Source organism: Puntigrus tetrazona, chromosome 22 (assembly GCF_018831695.1).
Source record: "Puntigrus tetrazona isolate hp1 chromosome 22, ASM1883169v1, whole genome shotgun sequence".
NCBI lineage: Eukaryota > Metazoa > Chordata > Actinopteri > Cypriniformes > Cyprinidae > Puntigrus > Puntigrus tetrazona.
In genome coordinates this window covers 17353202-17377706 of record NC_056720.1, presented here as the reverse complement: position 1 = coordinate 17377706, position 24505 = coordinate 17353202, and the positions used below count along the sequence as shown (strand labels likewise).

Genomic DNA, 24505 nt, shown 5'->3' with positions numbered 1-24505 from the left:
ACAAGCGCAACCGCGACACCGCTCTCAACCAGACGCTTTCGTTTGTCACACGGTCTCGTATTTGACCGATTAGCCACGGCCATCAAGAAGAGACGCTTGAAGGCAAGTGTCGCTCCATCAAAAGAGATATTCCTGTTTTTTACGGGTGGGTTTTTGGGTCACGAAAGCAGGCAGGCATGAGGCCAGCGCATGACCGAGGATGAGTCAAAGTAGGCCACAAAAACAGAGGAGAGCACAGAAGGGCTGCTTTACTGAGAGTTACAGACGATATACGGTCAGTCAGCTGACATTACGTCATCTAACTTCCTCTGCTTTTACGTGCCTTTAAAACGTGTGCTACAAACATAACCTTCAGTCGCTTTAAAAATGAATACAGGCTGTTCTTATGACGTTGTAATGCCATGTCTCGCTTCATTTGGGGAAAAAAACAAGCAGCCATAAACAATTAGTTTATTATAAAACCTTCATATTAATGGATATACATTAAATAAAACTTAATATAGATTTTTTTTTTATAGTACTGTTGTGAGGCTAGTATTTTATAACATGCCATAGCATAGGACTACTTGTTCCTAAATAATAAATATATTAAATACATTCTATTTATGCAAGTATGATTCTATTTTTCATATTTATATGCTGTAACGATTAAATGTAATTTATGATTTATCCCTTAACCACTAAAAATGCATTTTTTATTCTTAATTTGCCTAAAAAAAACAATAGTTTTAAGAATTATAGTAGTACACAGAATTTAATTAATTCTAGTTCGCTTGTTTAAAATGTTTGAGTTATTTCTGAAATGAATAAAACGATGCTGTATGTAATTGTAATAATCTTAGCAAAATTGTTATTAATAAATATATTAAATACTTACAAATAATTAAATTAAACCATGCAAAATATCAAAAGTATCCATTTTTTATTAACATTATTGTTGTAATTAATTTGTTTAAAATGTCTTAATATAGGCATACATTTTTTACAATTATATGGGCAATTCAGCATAGCTATTACATTGTTATTATTAAATAATTCTATTAAATATTGGCTAAATGTACTTGATTTTAGTTTTAGAAGAAAATAGCATATAACATTAACATAACTGGTATCTATACCAACATTTTTATTTTGTGCTTTCATTTTTATATCTTCAGTTTTCATTTTCATTTAATTTAAAATCCTAGTAAATTTGAAAAAAAAAAAAAAATACATATATTTCTAATTACAATTAATATTTACTTAAATTATGCTTTTAGTCATTTAAGTTCTCATTTCAAATAGTTGCCAAGAAAACGTTTTTCATTTTATTAACATATTTGTAATATTTATATTCTATTGAATTTTCAAAAAAAAAACAAAAAAAAAAAACCTTTGTTAGTAGCTCCAGGTTCAGTAACCAATAAATAATTTCAAACACTGACTTTCATTGCAAAGAATATTGTTCTGAGGTGGAAGAATGGCCACGGTTCGGTTAACCTGCTGATCTCGAACCAGGAATAGTAATATATTGTTTAAAAATGGCACAAAAAAGCAAATGCAACCATAGACGCTGCATGTCAGGAAGTGATCTTGTTCCGACTGACGCCCTCGGCCCTTGCGGCCCTTTACATTTAGTCTTTGGTGACCTAATGCATGAGGTTGATCGCTGGTCCGAGATGATTTACCAGCTCATGACTAGATTAGATCGGCTGCCACGCTCCAAAACAGAGAGCAGATTAAGCTGGATTTTCCAGCAGGGATTAACTACCAACACAATATTTAGCAAAAATAGAAGGCGATAAGCATATTACGTGGTGTCCAGCTGAGCAGGACAAAGGTGAACGCTGCTGCTTAGAGAAAACATGAGAAACTTTGGTGGATGACCTTTAAAAACATCACTTCGGTTTGAGCTGCTGACAAAGAAGGGGAAATCAAAGCCAAAGGCTGAAGCGTAATGGAGAAGTGACACAGATGTGAAGCCGTTTTTACGACATGAGGTTGGTGTGACCAGGTCAGCGAATCAGGAACAGAAAATCGGCCCAATCCGAGCATAAAAAGTAATATTTGGACCAATTATCCAATTCTGTTGTCCAAATAATAGCAAAGATTACAGTCGCAGTGAATCGCATTTATTGTTGCGCTACGAAACTAACAAAAAAACTGGTCGTTTATTAAATGCGGCATCGATTTTCGTTGGCGAAGAGATTTCCCAATGCAAATTTTGAGCTGGGTTACAATCCGCAGTCGTGCTGGCGAGTAGCGAGTCAACAAAACGAATTAGCGTTCACAATCCGGTCGGCAACCAAGAATTCGGCCCCAGCGGACGTCCGGTAACGAAGAAATTTCCAAACGCGAATTTGCCGCGTTTTTGAATCGGTACAAAGAGGACGCAACGATTTCAGTGGGGATCGCCAGTGTGGAAACATCTGCGTCCTTTGGCGAAGAAATATTCCTACGCAAATTTTGCTTCAGGTTCGAATTTGGTTCAGTTTTCGACGCTCGAACGTGCAGCACGTCAGTAACGTTGATGTGGGGCGAAGATCTGTAACGATAACGGCATTGAAGCCCATTTTTTCGGGTTTCCCCCCCCAAACGCTAACACGCGTTACAACAGATAATTAAAAGTAAACTGCATAGCTGTAGTGTGACGAAAATGCAGCACGCACTTAAAGCCGTTTCAGCGCTATGCGAAAAATCGAGGCGATTCGCCGGAGTGAGTAACGATTAATCCTATTCTGCTAATTCGAGCCTGGGGACGCTAATCATAGTTATCTTGATAGCTGTTGTGGGTGTTAATATAGTATCGGAATAATATATAAACGGTATACCGTCACTCAACTTCTTTTTGCCCTCAAACGAAGAACGAAAAAGAATTTGGTTTGGAGTACAACGGCGCCTTTAGTGGGAAATGCTTATATATCGTTATAGTTAGCATTCTTGATGTGAACAGGGTTTGTAAGCGGCTTATAATAAGAATACATTATAGAATATTATGCTAATATAGCATGTAGATAGAAAACACAAGGTTTTGCGAGATGGATGCTCCATCATGTGACCAAAAGAGAAAACTTTAGCTTTGCATTAGTTAACTTGTTGAGCGTATTCCCGCCTGATTTTGACCGGACTCAGACCCTTTCGACACTGCTCTTCGTAAAACGCTTCGTTAGAGCTTTCTCCGGCATTTAAGTGTCTCTAGACGTTCCTGTTTTTGGCGAGGGCCGAGACAAACCGCTCCAAAAAAAGGAGTCAGTTTATTCGTTGAATATTGGCCAGTTACGCTATTAAAGACCATTGGTTCTCACCCAAAAGTCTCTTAAAAACGCATCTCGCCGGCTTCCGACCCCCGTTACGCAATGCTTCCTTAAGACCGGCCAGACGTTCGTCCAGCTGATTGTGTGAACCCGCAGTTTTGCAGATGTTCTCTGGTGACGTTTCTGCTTTATCACGAGAGTAAAGTCTCACGTTAGCAGCAGTTTTGGGTCGATCATCTGCACTCGCCACATTGAACGGGGTCAGCGCCAGACTCGTTCGCCACTACTGAGGTCTGGGGGTCGGGGGGGTCAGGTCAAAAGAGCTATTTTTAACTTCTAACCCCTTTTGCGCCATCGGGGTGCTGGTAAACAATCTGGAACAGCTGACGCACATCTGGCGAGAGCCGTCATGATTACCGATAGCGTGAGCATAGCATAGTTATACCACAGTTTGTACATAAGTTCACTTCTTAAACTCACGTGATTGTTTTGTTGGTAACTCAAATACAAATTCTAATTTCATTTGTCACATACACATACATACATGGTACGACATGCAGTGAAACCGTCCAGCGTCGGAATATAAAAATAAATGAATTAATTAAAAAAATAATAATAATAATAATTATATATTATAATATATATATATTATAAAATAAATATAAAAATATATAAATAAAGAGTGTAGAAAAGTATACAAAAAATAAAAAAATATAAAGTATAAAATATATTAATTAAAAATATTATTGATTAACTGTAACTTAAACTACCATTCTTCTCACCAGAGCTGTTTTTATTCATTTTTATTTTATTATATTTATCTTTTTTTTCAGTTCCATACATTTTTTAAAGAGCCATATTTTTACAAGAAATTTTCGTCAAGTTACTTTTGATCAATTAATCTGCATAAAAGCATTAATATTAAGATAAAAATATATTTAACCTATGCGTAGTGAAGTACATAAAAATACATATTTAAATATTATAGTTATTACAGTTTTAATTTAAATTGCATAATTATTTAAATGATTCCAAATAATTAAAAACTCTCTATATCTCTTTTATATATTTAACAATGGCACAGGTATTTCTTTAAATCAAGCCAACGTGAATATTGTATTATACACAATAAAATAATAGTTATTGTTGTTATCAAGGTGTTTTGATGTTTTTTAATATTTTTTTATTTATTTTAATAATAATGTAAATGTAAAAAAAAATAATAAAATATAATGTGCATTTCTATAATATTATATACTTTGACAACCATTTTTTAACAAACTTAAACTATGAAAGTAATTGCAGTTTATATAATCATGATTATTTATGTAATATAATTATGCAATTATCAGAACACACCTATCAGGGACGTGTTTTATCTTTGCATTTTTAATAAACCAAAAACTTCAAAGACTGCAACAGTGAGTGTTGTATTTAAAAAAAAGAAAAAATGAAATAATAGCAGATCAAACACTTTTTTTTTTAGGTTGTGTATCTTTCATCAATATAGCTAACTCACCTTCAGTCCTTCACTGGGCAGCCTGTAGCCAAACCGAGCTGGCAAGTCATCAAAGTTTTCTGTTTTATTGTCAAACGAATACTGAAAAACAAACGCAGCCATGAATTACTCTCCAGCAACCTTGTGTTTAAATGTCGCGTATCAATTTACCGCTGCCGCACGCGTGTCAGACACCTACAGCTGATATATCGGCCTCCACGGGCAGGAGATTGAGGAAGGCAAATATCTGAACCGTGAAAATGGTGTAAATCTGTGTGGCCGAGAGCATCAGCATCCCCAAAGAGAGCAGCATCTTAAGACCCGCTTCGATTACACCTGCAAATGAAAGGAAATGATGCATTAGGCATCAGCAGAAAGTCCCCGAAAAAACATTTCCTGTTTCTGAGGGCCGGTTCAACCCTGTTTGTCCGTTCAAAGGAAGCATATGATCGGATGTCATGAACGCTATTCAAAGCTTTACTTTAAGGTACTGTACTTGAGTGCTAGTGAAATACCGGTGGAAACAATATGCAAATTTATAGCGTTTCAAAAATAAAATTGGCCGCAAACGGTCATCAGTCGAGAAGTTATTTGGCCTGATAACCAGCAAAAACTTCACCAATGGAGTTACTTTGCATGACAACAATGTACTAAATGTACTTTTGTGTTTTTGAAAAGCTGTGCACAAGACAACAATGTTAAAACAATCCTCGTGCACGGATATGTCTGAAAACAACTAAAAAGTTTGTATTATTCATGCCAGGGCAGTACTTGTTTTCAGGCCCTTAAACGCTGATTTAATGTAAACGAGGAGCCTAAACGCATTAATAAAATGTTCCTTTTAGTGTCGTTGAAAATGATGTGTCGTAACATGGTTAAACCACGCCTACGTTTAAATAAACCACGCCCATGCCAATTTATCGCCATATGAAAGTACTAATATAAGAGCAATTTTCAATTCACTAGAAATATTATTTTAAAGGTTTGATACAAAAAAAAAATAAGCTCAGAAAAACTGCGTACGACAAAAAAAAATTCTCGTAGCTTATTAGTTAAAGTGGGCGGGACAAGAGCAACATAGAGTATTTAAATTACATTTAATAGCTAACGCTTAGATTCATTATTAAATACATACAAAACATTTTAATTTAACATTCAACCATGAATAAATCCTATAATAGTTAATCTAAATGTTATTAGTTTTATCTAAATTGATCTAATTCACTCACGTGATGTAAAAACTTCCTTTTTATTCTCCGATCAGCAAATTGTACCGGCTGTAAAATAAATAAAAAAAAACGGCCTACGATTATACAAGCATAAGATTCAATCTCGTTTAAATAACGTCTGCTTTGTTGTTACTGATTTGTTACGTTCCCAAATCACAATGGTTTTAGTTGTATTAGCACGCTGCTAACAGTCAACACAAACCGGATGAACTTTAGCTTTACTCTAACGACCTGCTTCGAATCTACAGCACGTTTTGCCAAAAGTAGGCACATTAAATACAGATATATGTATGTAGATATTCACGCCGACACGCCGAATGAGGCTGCGATCAAAGAGAGCGGTAAACTATCACGCAAACGGCGTGACTGGAGCTCAATCAGCGAACGGAAAGACGAAAAATCACAACTGGAAGACGCGTCAGCGACCTACCATTACATTAGATGCTGTTCTTTAGTCCAGGAAGATAATAAACCCCGAGGACATTGCGTTAAAGCGAAATCATAGGCTTCAGGCTGCTTCGTACGACCTCATATCGTCTGGCAGGCCAGAATGTCAACAGAGAACCAAACACACACACACACACAGTCACACACTCCTAAACGACACATAGCGCCTTCTAGCGCACAGGGACGGAGCCAACTCAAATTGACTGACCACTGAAAACGGGGCATATTTTGTCTTATGCAGGACATTCGTATTTTATTCATTTATTGTTTAATGTAGAGGATTTGTTGCGTGATCATCACAAACGACTGTGATTGGTCCATTCAGAGCAGCGCTGAATAAAGTAACAGGTAAACCTGTGCTGGGTAATTGCTTACAACGATTACACCGAATGCAGCGTAACGGCCTGAAATCACACGCCCGTGTCGTCGAAATATGAATAACACGCACTGCCTCTGCTGCTAAGCTAGTTTTGTTTCCTATTCTAGTTCTGCGGCGGTGACCGAAAGGCACACAGCGCCCTTTAGTGTTCGTGTGGAAAAATACAGCTCGTCTGAAATCATGCTAGTTCCCTTTAGATAAATCGGAAGGTTTTCAGAATGTTGGCGTCCTAACGTTTTAGCAACGTTCTTTCAAATTCGAACATCGCACGTAACGTTCGTCAACAAGAACACATCTGAATGAAAGCGGACGCTGTCGGAACGTGTTTTTGCTGTCAGGAGATAGGCGGCCATATTTATCGTCGTTTGCGTAATTTTGCGCGCGAAATCCGGTCGATTCAGCGAAAACGTCGATTCTTTGAAATCAGGAGAGAACTATGCATAAATCGAGCACCAGCAACATGGGACGAACCTTTATAAAAAACATTAACGATGGATTTGTTTCTTACATACGCACTGCTTTTATCTTCACGATAAATGAATTCGTAGCTTTCAGTCACGTGACCGACTCAAGGCCTGAAGGGCGAACCTTTCCAAAACTTTATAAGACGACACTTATTAATAGACTTAATTGGTGGAGATTATTGTGTTGTTTTTTTTTATCAGCTCTGATTCTGATGGCACCTGTTCATTTCAGATGATCCATTGCTCAAGTTACTTACACTTCAAATGCCATGAGGGCGGGAATATTTTCAACTAGTTATTATTTGGTAAACTACACCTGTCATTATTAACACGTAGATTTGATAACCTTCAGATACTAAGGTTAAAACGAAAAGTATATTGCATTTGGGATACAGTGTTAAAATAGTCAAATACAGTTTTAAGCAAAAATGTGCATATTTTACACCGTGAACTTGCTGGAAAAAATAATAATAAGAGCGTGCAGTATGAGCAATGAGAGAAGTTGATTTACCCGAAAACGTCACACCATTTTAAAACGCATCACTCAGGACGTCCAGCATGTGCAAAATTATTCTCAAACCTTTCTTTTATTACAAAAGAAAGCTCTATACGTTACAGCATTTCCATTACAAGAACGCATTAGCGGTTAAAGCAGGATTTCGTATTCATAGTTTGTACTTAAATTTTAATCAAATTAAAACTTACCCAGCATGTAATACAAAAACAAATCTAACAAAACAAAACCTAATTCTTCAGAAAATGGCACTGTAGAAGATGATAAACAAAGCAAACATTTTGCCCGTGACTGGTTACACTGCTAAAGGAAAGAGAGAGAGAAAAAAAAAAACCCCAGCACTGACCGACGTCTGTGCTTCACATTAAAACTAATATATACAGTCCACTGAATATATCCAGGGTGCAGAAATATTTTAATTTCAAACGCAGCCGTATGAGCTACTTACAGTTTGTTAAAGTCAGAAATCAGATTATGTACAATAAGGGCCATATGCAGTATGGTACATTCAACACTTTCTTCTAGTGTTTACACAATTTCATACTATCAGGGCCGATATAAAGAGTCAAACAAACAGGTCATATTTCACTCAAAATGTTTTAAAAATAATGAGAATAATACTTCACATAAAGCAAAACCAATAAGGTTTTTTTTGTTGTTGTTGAAAATAGTGAATATTCCTAATATAAATATCTCCGTAACGTGATTATTACTGTAACACAGTAAAAATATGACGTTCATTAATTAAAAGCTTTTTTAACAAGTACTAGCGATATTTAACCACCTTGCAATTTATAATTGTTTCTGAATCATAACCGAGCGAAAAAAAGTGGTTTAAATGTCTTAAGACAAGCAACAGCAAATATTTAAAGGAATATTTCACCAGGAGGAAATGCAGCGTTACATCATTTGCTCACCGGTGGACGATCTGCAGCGAATGGGTGCCGTCAGAATGAGAGCAAAAGGTTTAAAATGCATGTATTTGTTTCCTGCACTCACTTCATGAGACAGTAACTGATGGACAGGTTCCCGTGATGTTTTTAATCAGACCCTCATTCTGACGGCACCCATTCACTGCAGAGCATCGGTGAGCAAATGATGTAATGCCACATTTCTCTAAATCTGATAAAGAAACAAAATCATCTACATCTTGGATGAAGCCTGAGCGGGAGTACATTAAGCAATTCTTTTATTTTTGGTGAAATATTCCTGTAATAATCCACACACGCGCGCACAAAAAAATATTTTGGTTGGGAGTGAAATATGACCTGGATAAGTTCTTGAAAGCATTCATGCAATTCACCCAAGAACATAATAAACAACTCAAGAAAGCTTTCCCCTGGACTTTAATACTGAAGAAAACAGTCAAATACTTTTGTTCTGGCCGCTTCATAAATCCCACAATATTTTTTTTTTCCATTCGTTATCAACGTGTTGTGCTCAGCTCCCCGAACTGAAAATCCACAAAAAAGAGACGACGTCATTTCCTGAAACTCTCTGTATTGCCGTGGTCCGTTTAAATCCGTTTAACAGTACGAGAAAAAGGCTTTATGGTCCAAGCTTGCCGTCTGAATGAGGGAAATCGGCGGAGAAAAACCAAACCAGTCGTCGGCGCGTTGAGATTTACAGCCCTTTGGATGTCGTGAGAAATCCGAACGAAATATTCAAAAAATAAACGGTGACGAATAAAAGAGAAAACGTACGATATTGATATACGGGTGCACGTATAAACACTTACTGCGTTTGATTTGAGTGAGAATAAGTGGTTTTCGAACAAAAAAAGCCATTCTAGTACCTAGTAGCGGATCCGTCGCGTATTTTAATATTTCGGACGACTAAACGAGTCGTGAGAACGCAATCCGCATCATTTATTCGCGCAGCACCGCCGTTTCCGGTACGTTGTCGTGCAGTGCAAACGCAAGTCAGTGTTTTTCTCTTACAGCATCGTAAAAAGTGAAAGCACGTGAAGACTCGAAGCAGAAAAATCGACTTCTACGTACAGTATAGTTTGGCACAGCATTGCAACACGGAATGACATGCAATCTTTTTTTGCAGTACGGATCGCGTTTAAATCCAAATGATAGCAGCGCATCGAAATAAATCGGATTCATTCGAGTTATTCAATAACTTGTAATCGACCCTTCGCAAAAAACGCGGCACAAAAGAGGAAAATATCGACGCGCAAGACGAGAGCAAGGGTCTCTTTAGTAAGAAATTTTGTCATTTATTAAGAAATTAAAAATCGAAAATTCAATTTGTCGCCTCGGATCAACATGTGAACGGATGGTCTTTTCATATTTACTAGTTATGGAACTAAATAAACATGAATTCAAATCGCAAAAAGACATCTACCGACGAAAATGTGTGTGATTTGGAATTGGTCGAATGTTCCGTTACGATTGGTCAGATCGCCTGTCCATCAAACTCCCAGCGGAGGGTCGCCTGAATTGAAAAAAAGGCCATAGAGATGAGAAAATGGTGTTTTTAAGAAATGATGAATTCAGATCGTACATGAAGCCCCTAGCGAGTGCTGATGGCAGTGCAAGAGTATCCAGCATTACTTTTTAGAGCAAGTTCGCTCATAATTTCCAAGTCCGGTGATGCTTATAAATGGGAACGAATGCTACTGAGCTCGAAAAAAATGACAAACGAACAAGAAAATAAACCTATTTTTCAAAAAGGGGATGCTTGGAGCTCGAGCGCATCAGTCGCCATTTACTTAAAATGGAAAGAAGGTTGGACTTTTGCATTTGAAGATGACAGGGTCGTCCTTTCAGAGCGAAAAATCCGATAAATAACAACCGAAACCATACCAAAGAACTGATTTCACAAACTCTCCGTTTGAGAAAACGAACTACAAATCAGATCAAGAAAAAAAAAAAAAAAAAAAAAAAAAAAAAAAGACTGAAATGAAGATCGAAAAGGTTCGAATGTACTCAAAGTGACCGTAATCGTACATCTTTCTGGAGAAACCGGTGAAGACCCGGCAGCGATAGTGCAGATGTCTCTATGAAATCCTGAAGTACAGATGCGCGTGAACAAAGATCGTCCATTATCACACTACCCACCGGAGCGAGCCCGCGAGGAGACGCGCTCGTCCTTCAAACGCCCCGTCGCACCTCACCGTAGACGTACGTGAAGGGTTTGAGAAGGCAGTAATAAATACAATGGCAGTCTGATTGCATGGCATGAGTGATCCCTGGAATATCGGTGTGAAAGAGCGGTCACACCGGCCTCGTGGCTTACGGCTCAGTCTCCTTTGGGATTGTCCATATTGACCACCCGCAGCTCTGTGAGGGTGGTGCCGCTGCTACCGGTGGGCTGCTGGTTTATTAACATCTGAAAAACAGACACAAAAATTACTCAGAAGTGAACAAACAGCACTTTTCTCACGGTCAGTCATAGCATCGTCTACAGTGGCTTTTTAATGCCGCTGACATAATAGTATTAGAATAGTATTTTGAGAAAAAAAAAATCGTTGCTAATGCGAATGCAAGCGTTACGTAGTGAGAATAATAACATTGTAAGAATCGAAGAATAATACTTCGGCATAGTGTTATTAAAATAAAGGTGTAACTTTACAAAAACAAGTGCATACTAACAGTCATAACATCACGGGAGTAAAAGCCTGATGTTACAAGATTAAAGGTACGGTGTTACAAGAAAAGAGTAACATTAAAGAATAAGGATTTGACAAAATAAGTTTGAGAAGACATGGCCTTACTAGAAGAAAGTCTGTTGTAATGTTAAGAACAAAATAGTTTTGAAAATTTTGGAATAACGTTCCAAGAATAAATCTGAAGACATAACATCACAAACAGAAAGAAACCGTTTCAACACAGAATGAAGTCATAACCGTCAGAGTAATGTTACAAGAATAAAGCCAAAACATTACTAGAATATAAAGCTGAAGTGTTTAGAGCATACCGGCACTGATTGTAAAATAAAAGAGCAATGTTTTGACAACGATTTTGTGACATTACAAGAACAAAGGCATAACGTAAAAATAAAATGACAAACGAAAGTAAAAGGTCTAATGTTGGGAATGTATTTATAAATAAAGTGGTACGAAATGCGTTTTTAAAATATTCTCAGAACATTACAATATGCATTTCAAAACATGGCAAGAATGAGAATAAAATGCTGCAAAAATACAGTTGTTTCTTTCACGAGAATAATGTAACGATACGAGTTTTCTGAATTACGTTTTGCTATTCTGAGAATAAAGGTGTAATGTAAAAAAAAAGAAGCTTAATATGATGAAGTTTTGAAAACAAGAAAAGGTGTGATTAAAAAAAAAAAAAAAATTCTAACTTGAACATCAACAGGCCTGTCTCAGAAGCTACTCTCACGAATAAAACCTGTTAAACTTTTCGAAACCAAAACCGTGTGAGGGAAAGCGACATTTCACAACGTCTTTTGTAGTCGACATCTTTACCGAATGTAGTGGAACGGCTGAAACCGGGATCTGTACAGTTCCAGGAGGTGCTGTGAGAAACATCTGAGGAACTGCACCTAAACGTGACCAAACCAAAACAAAGAGCCTTGAAACAATGAAATTACACTGTTATTGTCAAAACTAGTTCCTGACTACCCATGCGTCTTATAATGGCCATTCAAAGGAGACATTAACACACACTGTGACTGACCTGAGTCTTGGGCTGGCGTGTGGGACACGTGCATGGTGGTAGGGGCTTGTGGGAAGGTATTGAGCACAGTCAGACCCCCGTCGGCAAGGGTAGGGGTGGATGTAGCGTACATGACGTGCGCTCCAGGGTACATCATGTGACCCGTCACTGAAGAAGGCACTGTGGAAGTGACTATCGTAGCGGTGTGGCTCGCTGTGGGAGAGACAGAGGAGACGTCTGACTGAAGTCACGGATCAGAGCGGTACCTGAGCATCGGAAGGGTGGTGCTTGACGTACCAGTGGAGCTGGTGGAGGTCTGGCCGATCTCTGGACTGCTGTCACTGCTTTGAGGACTGGGGTGAACCTGGATGGCTTGTAACTGTTGAGGCATTGCGCCACCTGACACACAAACAAACACACACACACACACACACACACACACACACCTTTAGTGCACTTAATAGTGGCAGTAATTACATGCATGCATCAATCAATTGAGCATGGCAAAAAAAAAAAAAAAAAAAAAAAAGTAAAAATTAATATCATTAACTGAAATCTGAAATGAAAATAAAAATTGGGCGGCAAATGTAATATTAAAAAAAAAAAAATTAAACAAATACAAATAAGTTGAAGTACTTAATTAAAACTGAAAAATCAAACCATTAAAAGCAAAAAGAAACCCTAATAAAAGTGGCAAAAAGAAAAACTAAAAAAAAAAAAAAAAAAAAAAAAGACTAAAACTTAAACTGAAAACTTAAACTGAAAAGCAATACTATATATATATATATATATATATATATATATATATATATATATATATATATATATATATATATATATATATATATATATATATTATTTTTTTAATTGCTAATTAATAACCACATTGGAAAAAAATCTTAGTATTCTTGACTTGTCTAGTATAAATATCCAAACATTCTTGAAATCAAGAGCATTTATTTGACTGATAAAACTTTTTCTTAAAAATAAACGCATTCAAAAATATTAATAGACTTTCGTTAGTTTTTGCTTATAGCAAGAAGAAATATCTGTCAGTGGGGTAAGAAAAAAACTCTTATTTGAAAAGATAAACAAGATCAATTTTCTTTCCACACTGGAAGATAGTTTTGCTTGTTTTAGGCAAAAGCGTACAAAATTGAATTATTTCAGAAAACAAGACGATATCGTGCGTTGTGTGATTTGAAAAATACTAAGAAATTTTTAAAACCTAAAATATCAGATTAAAAAAAAAAAAACTAAAACTTAGAAACAAAAACAAACAGAAAAGATGCCATGGCAACTAGCTGAAATAAGTAAAAAAAATGCTTAAAAAAAAAAAAAAAGATTAAAACCTAAACAAATTAAAACTGTTGCCCTAACTAACTTGTTTAAAATACGAACACAATTTCAATACTAAAATGACAAAATCAAATGAAATTAAAGCTAAACAATTATTGTAATAAATATTGAAAAAAAATTAAGCAATTTTTTTCTACATAGGCTTGTGCATTCGTTAATTATAAACATATCGGTGAAGTAATAAGTTAAAATAATTTTTACATTGAACTTCTGTAACGTTTTCCGATAACAGCGGCTTCACGTTTTCAAGCCGTCCCTTGTTTTTTGTGTTAGAGTAAGACGAGGTGCCTTGAAGTGCCACGGCTAAGACGAGCAGACTTGAGTGGGCTGCAGCATGCGGGTGAAGCAGCACTGACCTGTGAGCGAGACGGCGGCCGGCAGCCGGAAGAGCGTGGCCTGTGAGCTGGCCTGTGTGTGTGCGGGGACAGAGCCCGAGGACGACGAGCTGCTGCTGCTGCCGCTGTGCGTCTGTGGACACTGTATGGCCAGAGAGTGTGTCTGCAGCTGACTGAGAGGAATAGTGTGTGTGCCGGGAGGAAGAGAAGCGCCTGCGGGACACACAGCGACACCCTCAGCGAGCCAAGCAGAGAGCCGCGCGCGCCAAACACTCGCCCGCTCCGGGCCTAGTCACTGCAAGAGTTTGACCGGACGAGACTTCGCAGCGTGAAACGAGAGTATTTTAACATGTGTTAAACATCTAGTTCAAATGTGGTCTAAAACAAATGCTAAATTATTAGTGTGCTAGTTGCACGTTTTTTTTTACAATGTCAAGTGGTGCAACCAGTCAAATATACCGAATGCGTTACTTTTTTGCAATACAAATACATTTTCAAAGTTTCTTCTCCCCCCATCCCTTCCAAATAACGTAAATATTTGATTATGGGGAGTTGCACCACATGACATTTTACAACCTCGACTGACCTCGTTTTATTATAGCCAGTATAATTATATAAGCCAATATGTGATAGCTAGTCTAAGCTAGATCTTTGAGATATTTTAAGAAATGCATTTCTGATCATTAATGATATTTTATTCTCTCTGAAGTACTTTTATAGTTTCCAGAAAGATTTTACATCAGGTTTTAAACAAAACGCACACAAAAACAGGCCTGATTTTATTTATTATTATATATATTAACTGTGTTTATTATTAATAATTAAATAACTGGCTAATAAACAAATGCAAATAAATAAATATATGAATAACACGTAATAATTTAAATGATTTTTGGTTTATATTTCAGGTATTTTTTAAATTTATTAGTATTTAGAATATGATATTTTAGAGCTGGAGCTGATATTTTAGAAATGCATTTCGGACCATCTCAGTGTTTCTAGTAAGAATTTGTATCAGGTTTTAAAAACAACAAATATACAATTTAAATTTTTTTTTATAATTTTGTATTTATTTGTATACATCATCTGTACTTATTTTTATTATTAATAATAATAAATAAGAAGTTAACATAAAAATAAAGTATAAATAAACAACTTAACAAATCCTGGCTAGCTGAAAAATAAAATGTTAATCTTTGTGTCAATAAACTTATTTTATTTAAATGAATTTTTACTGCATGTTGTCTGCACTACAAGACTTCTTATTACATAAGTTTGTTTTTTTCAAGAGTTTATTTATTGCTTCTTTCAATTTCAGGCTTTTGATTAAATTTCTGACATTTAATTAAGGCGGCATCCGGGACTCTTGACATTTTACAAGTATTTTTGCCAAAACAACAACAAGAGTTTCTCTACGAATCAAGTCATTTTTTCCATCGCTCTTGATGTGAATAGGCCTTTACACAGACGACTCAGTCGAGAGCAGAATTCAAAGTATGCAGACATGCAAGCAAGCGAAAAAATTCATGTGTATTAAAACACGAAGACGTCACGCAAGCTGACGCAGAGCATCATGCGCAACCCATCTGCAAAGTCGATAAGCCTCAATCTGTGAAAAAGTAGAAAAATGTCGTGCTACGAATGAAGGGATGACGGGGAGCCCACCTGGCATGAGCGTGAACCCGCCGGGCAGCTGCATGACCCCCGCAGGAGAGCTCTTGAGCACCGTCCCGTTGGCGCTGGAGACGCTCTGAGCGTTCATGCCCGCGGCCACGGGCCAGCAGGTGGCGCCGCTCTGAGTGTGCATGGAGACGGATGACGAGGAGGGAGAGGACGAGGCTGATGACTGCGTGGTGGTGCTGTTGGTGTTGGTGCCTCCTCCGGGTAAAGAGACAGCCGTGAACGTCGGCTTCATCATGTCCTGAAACAACACGATCAGCTTCCACTGGTTAACACCAGTTTGTTCACAACGATAAACACTTCTAAAGTGTATTGTGTAGGTTAAGCTCAATCTGTCAATATTATTTAAATTTACATGAACTAACAACTTTAGTCATTTGTACTAAACTTTGAATAATAATCATTTAAATATTTACTATGAAATGTGCTTATTTTTAGTTAATATTAGCCAAGTAATATTTACGCCAACTAATGGAACCATAAAGTCTGTAAAATCTGTTTTTAGAAGTTTTTAGAAATGTAAATACAGGGCGACAGATGTGCTTTTTTTTAAAAAAACCCCAAACATTACAAAATTGTTTTTTTAGCATTTTCTTTTATTCATTTTACTTTTGTTAGCTTGTTTATATATTGTTTACCTATAAATAAAATGTATACATTGCTTAAAATATCCAATAGTTTTTTTATTTTTATGAAAATAATATATTAAAAATAAACAAAAAGTAAAAAATACATTGTTGCAAAATATCATTGTTTATAACCTTATTTACATTATTCATATGTATTTGTTAATTTTGAAGTGTTATTTAATATTAATAAATAAAAACAATTTATATTATTTAAATAACAATGACTATTATTAAAATCACATCTCAATATATTATTGATAATTTCACAATATTAATGTGCATTAGTTTCATTTATTGCTAACACAACAGCTTTAAAAAAAATACATAAAATAACTAGATTAAAAATCATATCTAAAATTTGACAGATACAACTAAATATTAAATATGACATTTTAATAATTTAATTTATAATCATACAAAAAAACATGAATATTAACAACATCCTATGAGTAAAAGCTTTGCTCATGAATAATGATTACAAAATGAAAATCAATAAATTGCAAAAGCAGCAGCTTTTATATGGACTTGCTGTAGAGCCATTTTTACGCATTACATAACGTAATAATGCCTTTTTGATAATCAGTCAATTAAATACTTCACTTGAGACCCATTTACTTGAAACCCAATGGACTCAGACCAAAAGACATGATTATAAATAATAAATGAAAAACATCAGAAACTTTCTTCAAAGACCTTCTTCAGTTTTAAGACAGGGTTAATGGCAGAAATGCAATTTGGATCAACTGTCCCTTTAAGATACTTTTCAGGGGAAATTAAGAAAAAAAAAACTAAATAAAGCATATTTATGGTAGCATTTCTTTCACAGAGTTTCCTGCAGCAGAGCCTGTGGCAACAACTGCGTGTGATAAAGGCAATTGTGTGTCATGAGGATCCCAAGAACGGCAGCTGCCTTCACAGGAAAACAGGTGCCCGCTCAGCGAGAGAGCAACGCTATTTCAGGCAGCTCTCGACCGAACCCACCAAACAACACCGAGGGGCTTCTGTACTCGAGAAGAAGGGTTCGGGGAAAAAACATGACAAAGAACTACAGTAACGTTCACATGCAGATGGGTTGAGAGAAAATTACGTTTACACTTTTAAATACGCTACTGTCACGAGACTGGATTCGGTAAGAAGTCGTGGCCAAAAATATTGGCACCCTTGATAAATACGATCAAAGAAGGTTGTGGAAATTAATCTGCATTAATTAATTTGTATTAAAGCAAACGTGGTACTTTTTAATAGAAATTATTTAAATATCCGTTTTTGCATATTCGCAATGGCGTTCATTCACAGCACCGCATACTTTCAAGTCGCAATTGGGTTAAATAATTAGTGAAAATAAACTACCAATTAAAAATGCATTAACCGTAGGTAATTCAAATATAGGTAGGTATTCATTTTATCAACTCTAGCTAACATAAACTAAGAGTTGTATTATTTTTAACAAAGATTAACAACTTCTGTAACAAATGTAGCTTTTGTTAATTGATAGTTAACTAATGGTATCTTACTATAAAGTGAGATCTATTGGTCTTATTTCCTTTGCACTTTATTCTGCGTAAAATGTTTTACTTCATACATTTTTGTGCATTGTTTTTAGAGCCCAATTCTTTTTTTTTTTTTAATTGAAAGAAAAATAAAATAAAATAAAAACTTCCACGTTCTGCCCAATTAATCGTTTTTAACGATTAAGTGCGTCAACTGAACAGTGCTTCATTTATTAGCCTGCATGTCATAATAAATAAACATATTTTAAGCTAGACGGCAGACCTGACTAATCGATGTCGATTATTTTCATTATCGATAATCAAATTTTATCGATTAGTTCTTGCAGCCCTAGTATTTCGCCTAGTATGAAAGTCAACTTTTTGCTCGCAAACATTCTTCAAAATATAGTTATTTTATGAAAAACCTAAATATCTTATTTATATTGTTCAGAAGCAAGAAACTAGAGCATTCTGAAGGCAAGTAAAGGACGAATATTATATTTCGCTGCAAAAACAGTCCACTTTCCTCCCGTGAATACTTCGCCACAATCCTGTTTGGAGACGGTTTCATGCGGATGGAAAAGCTGCGCACACTATGTGTGCAGAAATTAAAAGAAGTCATCCATCACAACGTGCAGGTATGAAACGAAGACTGAAAAAGTCTAAAAGCATTGTTACCTTTCGGTACCAAATTGCAGGGACTTCTGACATATTTAGCATCTAGAAAACCAATCCATGTTCTAAAGCCCTGGAGCATTTGTGAGCCATCAAACTTGTAAGTAGGGGTTGTATTCCCATGATTTTTTTTAAAACGCGCACTATATGATGAGGATCTACTTTCTTAAACAGAGGTTCAGGTTTCTCGTTTTTGCATGCTCACTCGCTGCTCGCCCTAAATCAGCAGGGAAAAGGGGGGGATATGTCATCCAGATTTGAAAACAGCTGCAGCTTATACGGAATGTGATCAGCCATGAGCCAAGAAAGTGTACTGGGAAAACCAGACTATATAAGGACATGCAGACGGCATTTAATCCTTATCAATGAGAGCTGGACATCGTGAATAATACACGCTGCCGTGCAAGACATGATTAGGGTGACGTTAGCTTCTTAAATGTGGGCAAAGCTGGAGTACGCAGGATGTATGCAGATAGTGGAACAGGGGTTTTGTGTCGAAGCAGTGCGTGACTTCTTTTGACGTTAAAACACATCGTTGTCTGGAAAACTAAGACCTACAAAGGTCAAGAAACTCAAGAATGGGAGTAAGTTTCCACTCAAATAATGGACTATGGAACCATAAAGACTGATTTGTACTTAGGCGTGCAAAATATCTGGCAGGGTCAACTAAATTTATAAACCAACTAGTCTAATGAGAGTAACCTAGTCAAACCAACTATATTAATGATGTCAAGAATAAGCTTTCAACATTTCCACCAACTTTGTAAAAACTTTAAAAACATTTTTGTACCCATTGCGCTCAACCCGGCTATTGAGAATACAAGAATGCCACTTTTTGCATATTTTGAATCATTTTATGATGATGATGATCTAATTAAAAGATTTTAAATGTTCGTTTTTACCAAATTTCTACCAAGTTTCAAAAAACGCATCAAAATGTGTTGCGCTGAAGACCATTATCGTGAAGACCCCAACAGAAAATGCAATGTCCATGCCACACATCCTTAATGTTTTTAACACAAAACAAGTTTTAACTAGTTTTAACTAGTTTTAAAATAAACAAGGCAAATTGGAACCCAATGGGTTTCATCTTGCTACTGTGAACAAGAACGTGAACACCTTAAAGAAGAGCTTCTGGTCCACTCAATTCTTTGCACCATTTATCTCGAAAGTTTTTTTAAAAAAGGACTATATCAAGTTACAAAGTTTCAATCTTCCAATCAAAAGTAAAGAAAAATACAGAAATAAAAACTTGAGACCTGCTGTATGCCACTTAACTGCTAGGAACAAAAGAATGGATCCTAAAAAAAACTTTTTTGAACTAATTATCAAGTTTAAACTTTCCTACAAACTTCCAAAACATGTTTTGAAACCAGTTGTACTCCAATTTTGCTTTCATAAATGCATCCTTAGTGTAATGCATCTAGTCATCAACTACCTGACTGAAAATATGCTTTAGAAAGTATGTACCTTTGGCTCTGTGAGACCATCAGCCTCTGAGACCTGGTAGGTGAGGTCCGTCTCCTCGAATCCCGTGGCACTCATCCGCTGATCCGTTGAAGGGTCCGTACGGGGTGGAGAATCAGGGGAATTTAGGCAGGTCTGGATGAGGGCTTTACCCGTTTCACTGGTGATCATGGGCTGAAGTTTTCGCGTGGCAAATGTGTAGACGTGGCCCGTCTCGCTGGCAACCAGCAGCAAAACCTGCGTCCCGGTTAACGTGGATAGCTCGTAAGCCTGGAAATATTGAGAGAAGGCCAATAACGATGAGCCCTTCTGCACTAGACCGACTTTCCATGACCAGAGAACGCTTTGATTGATAAGTGATGGCAAACGTGTAGTGCACTTGTAGTAGACAACAATGACAAACATCGTGGAACTGGCATTGCGTGGAGATTAATGAACTGGTAAGAAGCGCAGAACTACTGGGCCACAGATACCAGAGGAGCCCGTCACATGCTCCTGAAGGTCACCTGCGGCCTACTGGAGGTTGTCATTACACCCTCCGTGCCCGACTTCCGCAACTAGGCCGGTTCTCAAAATATGCGAATGTATTAGCAATCTCTAGCACCGCAGTAACCTAATCGGGCATCGCAGCTATTTCTGCTGAGGCAGGAATGAATGACAATTGAGTGAGCAATGACAAATGAGTCAGAGCAGATGTGGAAACTACCTTCGACTGAAGCCCTGTCAGAAGCGTCAGACCTCAGCTGTTGCAGACATGGTTTTGACTGAGCTCAAAAGAGCTCGAGAGGTGGGACATGTAGCCGGAGAGCCGGAGGTCTTTGCTCTTGAAATGTGTGTTTAAGCGGTGTGGTGTAAACAAAAATGAGCTAGTACCAGTCTAGTGCTATAGAGTCAGTATTAGTTGCATGTTAACAAGTGTTGGTAAAGTACTTGAAATAGTATAGTGCAACAACAGTGGTGGAATATTAGTAGCATAAACACAGCAGATGGTACTAGTATCCATGCAGTGCTAGTATGAGTACAGTACTAGTGTAACTTCAGTCATATGGCACTACTAAGGTTCTAACAGTATCAGTACTGGTATAAAATGAGTATCAGTATAGCAGTAATAGTATTAGTACATTAGTATCAGTAAATTCTTATTGTGCAAGTAATGGCACAGTACTAGTATGACTATAGTGGTACTAGTATTTTCAAAGTATTAGCATCACTAAATTGATATGGCATTAATGACAGTCCAATAACAATATTACCAGAAGTTGCGAATACCTAGCATATAATAAACTAGTGTATCATAGTACAACACAGTGAGAGAGCATTAGTATGCTAAGCAATAGTACAAGTAATGTTGGTGTAGTAATACCATCAACATAACTGGATGGCACTTGGTTGAGTTCTAATACTAGTACAGTACTATTGTGTAATGGTACGGTACAATTAATGTTAGACATCGGTAGCACGTTTCTTGTGTACATAGTACGCACTTATTATTGTAATTACAATAGCTAGGTTAGGTTAGCTAACGAGGTACTAGTACTACCCCTAAACCTAACTTTAAACGTTAATTACCTTGTAGTACCAGTACTTTCTTAGGCAAGTATACCTTAGGTTTATGTACTGTAAAAAAAAAAAAAAAAGTGTAACCAAAACATTTTGTTACATGATTTCTAAAATGGAAAAAAATAAATAATTGCATCATGTATGCGTTTCGAAATTTTGCGCCATTTTTTTACTGCAAAACAAATTTACCTCTGGGTGTAAATAAACCCTAATACTGGTATTAGTATAGTAGGCTATACTTGACGGTAGTATAGTTAAATAAAGAGTAGATTTAGAGATGGTGTAATAGATTTGGATCAACTAATGTACGATGATATTACAGCGGTACAACAATTTGTAGAGTACTAACATTAGTAAGTTGAATTTAATACAGAACTGATAAAGATACAATAAGACGAAAATCACTAACATTGCTACAGAACTATTGTGAGTGGTCGTTAAGCCTAGTATCAGTAACAAACCAATTCAATAATAATTCAATAGCTACTATTCAATAAATTGTAAATACAAAGCACTAGTGGGGGTACTGTACTATACAACTGTTTAGCTGTAGAAGTGCTGCAATATTATTAAACAATCTGTATCATATATTAGAATTGGTATAATAATGCTAGTGGTACTGGTATTTCTACAGCTCTAGAATCATAGTACCAGTATAATACTAGTATTTCTATAATATTAAGATTAAAATAGATATAGCCTAGTTTTTCGGTACAATATTTCTAGTGAAACTAATATTTCTACAGTATTAATATTTCATATTAGCAATATAAAACTAGTCTCACAGCATTTCTACACGATTATAATCAGGATCGATATAAAACTAGTGATACAAGTATTTCTACAGTATTAAAATCAGAATCGATAAAACTAGTGATGCCAGTATTGACACTAGCTTTTCTATCATAGTAGAGACGCTAGTATTTCTACAGTATTAAATTCAGAATAGATATAATACTAATGATACTAGTATTCCTACAGCACCGCAATCTGTATAATTACTTAAAACTAATTGCACTAATATTCCCACGGTAGTAATAAAAGTATTACAATAGCATTTCAATCAGTACAATAATATAGCACTATTATTTCTACAATATTTGAATCTGCATAATCATTTAAAACTAGTAGTGTGCAATACTTGTGGCAGTATATTGATACAGTACTAGTAGTAGTAACTTTATAGCACTGGCGGTGGTGTAATACTAGCGACATCGGTACTAGTATTACAGTATTTTTACAATTACCTAGATTTTAACCTAGTGATATACTACTATGTGGTATCGGTAACGTAATGGTAGTAGAATGCATGTATGAGTATAGTTGCAGTGCTAGTATTAGCATGGTGGTTTAGCACTAATATCGAAGTAGTAATGATGTTGCAGCAATAACACTGTTAGCTAATTCTTGACTAGCAGCAGGAGGCACTAACACACATGTGCTGGCTGAACATACCTTCTTCATAATCCCAGTCTTTCTCTTGCTGAAGGTCGTGTACCTCCTCAGCTTGTTGTCAATAAACTCCATCTTAATTTTCACACGTCCTCGCGTTTTCTTGCCCGGTTTGGCACCGGCCACACCGGTGGAAACCCCTCCGTATGCCGCCGACAGTCCCGCGTGAGATCCCGAAAATCCGCCGACCTCCATCTCGCTCCTCTCCCGCTTTACCCCTCTCCTGTCCACCACGGGACTCTCCTCATCGTCCCCGGAGTCCGAGTCTCCGTCGGAGCCGCTCAGCACAGCCTCCACCGACGGCCTATCGTCGTATCTGCCCCCGTCGGGCAGGTTTATGGTAGAGTTTACCACCCCAAGAGCCCCAGATGTGCTGCCCACCTGTAGAGGGGTCAACCCCGTGCCGTTACCGGAGCGCCCGGCCCCTCTGGCCGTCCCGTTTCCCCCTAACATCGCCCGCGGTAAGGTGTTGAGATCCGAGCAGATCCCAGATCAAACCCAGCAGATCGCTTCCCTCGATACCGAACTTACCTCACATATGCTAGGCTAGGAAACATTAGCTAAACTCGTCAGTCAAAACGCGCGGTATCCGGAGTTTGAGGACGGATATATTTCTCTATTTGAAAGTCGCGATTTAAGCGGCTCGTGATTTTCAAAAACAAACCTCCAAAAACTAGCCCTTTACGACCATCGTACAAAGTTTACAGCGTATAGTTTCCGCCTACAGTCCATCAATCAAACCTCAACTGAACTTACGCTGCGCTTGCCACATTTGGAAACAACGAATCGCGACCGTGCTTCAAATGTACATCCGCTAACAGAACTAGTCACCTGCTGTAACGTCTGTACCGCGTAATGTTATTCACTTTCAACGCATAAATGACTATACTTTGGTCGTACGTTACGTTTGATGTTTTTTGAAACGATATAGTTGCCGATAGCGGGCTTATTTAGGGAATTTATCTCACGAGGCCGTTCGCCTAAAGATCTACTTTCCTCCATATAAAGCGAGGCGATGTTTCCTTATATGGTGATGGCTGTCCATGTATGGTGAGTCACAGCGCTGCGCTGCGATTGGTTACGCAAACCTCTCCGACTTCGTGATTGGTTCGAATCTAATTTGGCCGACAGAAAAGGCTTACGTCATGCGCAGCGAACCAGCCGCAAACTTTCCCGGACCTTTAGACCCTCGCAGTAATATTAACGACATAAATACACAATTTCTGTCGAGGAATGTTTGAAAAGCTGAACCACATACACTTAACGAACTTCTAAAACCGAAAGCGTGTTGGAACGACTGCTGAGTTTAGTTTTAGTGCAAACTGAGGTGAATTTCAGCTCTGTGAGAGTTGTCCCTGATGCGATACTCTGGGTAACCAGCAGATGAGGCTCTTGCATTAAGTTTTGGTTCAAAATTAAACAAAACTCAATCTTTTGGACTTCCTACGCATCTTATCTGCCTACAA

The 24505-nt window shown here is 37.1% G+C and overlaps 2 protein-coding genes across 5 annotated transcripts in view; both read right to left on the bottom strand.

The window, feature by feature from the left end:
- The window catches only part of rnf13 (ring finger protein 13), a 16925-nt gene extending 10373 nt beyond the window's left edge, over positions 1-6552 (bottom strand). Inside the window, exons 1-4 of one of the 2 annotated variants that reach the window (XM_043223415.1) lie at positions 6391-6552; positions 5961-6008; positions 4931-5067; positions 4753-4833 (exon numbers count right to left, since the gene is read on the bottom strand). In XM_043223415.1, coding sequence (XP_043079350.1) covers positions 4753-4833; positions 4931-5044 — 195 coding nt within the window. In that variant the 5' untranslated portion in view covers positions 5045-5067; positions 5961-6008; positions 6391-6552. The remainder of the gene's footprint in view (positions 1-4752; positions 4834-4930; positions 5068-5960; positions 6009-6390) is intronic. The other variant, XM_043223414.1, reaches the window with a different exon arrangement.
- Positions 6553-7809: 1257 nt separating this feature from the next.
- srfa (serum response factor a) lies at positions 7810-23890 on the bottom strand. Of its 3 annotated transcripts, XM_043223128.1 has the most exons (8): positions 23043-23845; positions 20031-20297; positions 15752-16007; positions 14108-14299; positions 12690-12791; positions 12414-12605; positions 12203-12279; positions 7810-11103 (listed from the first exon to the last, which is right to left on the bottom strand). In XM_043223128.1, the coding sequence occupies exons 1-8, from the start codon at positions 23490-23492 to the stop codon at positions 11014-11016; spliced, it is 1626 nt and encodes a 541-aa protein (XP_043079063.1). In that variant the 5' UTR covers positions 23493-23845; the 3' UTR covers positions 7810-11013. The 3 variants fall into 3 exon arrangements, with proteins under 3 accessions (XP_043079063.1, XP_043079065.1, XP_043079064.1); XM_043223130.1 differs by lacking the exon at positions 20031-20297 and having other exon boundaries at positions 23043-23890; XM_043223129.1 differs by lacking the exon at positions 14108-14299 and having other exon boundaries at positions 23043-23827.
- Positions 23891-24505: the final 615 nt, after the last annotated feature.

Coding starts and splice junctions, on each gene's coding strand:
- srfa (XM_043223128.1), bottom strand. CDS start 23,492: ATGTTAGGGGGAAACGGGACGGCCAGAGGGGCCGGGCGCTCCGGTAAC. Junction 12,792..14,107: donor GGCCGCCGTCTCGCTCACAG/GTCAGTGCTGCT, acceptor TTTGTGTGTCAG/GTGGCGCAATGCCTCAACAG. Junction 12,606..12,689: donor GACCTCCACCAGCTCCACTG/GTACGTCAAGCA, acceptor TCTCTCCCACAG/CGAGCCACACCGCTACGATA.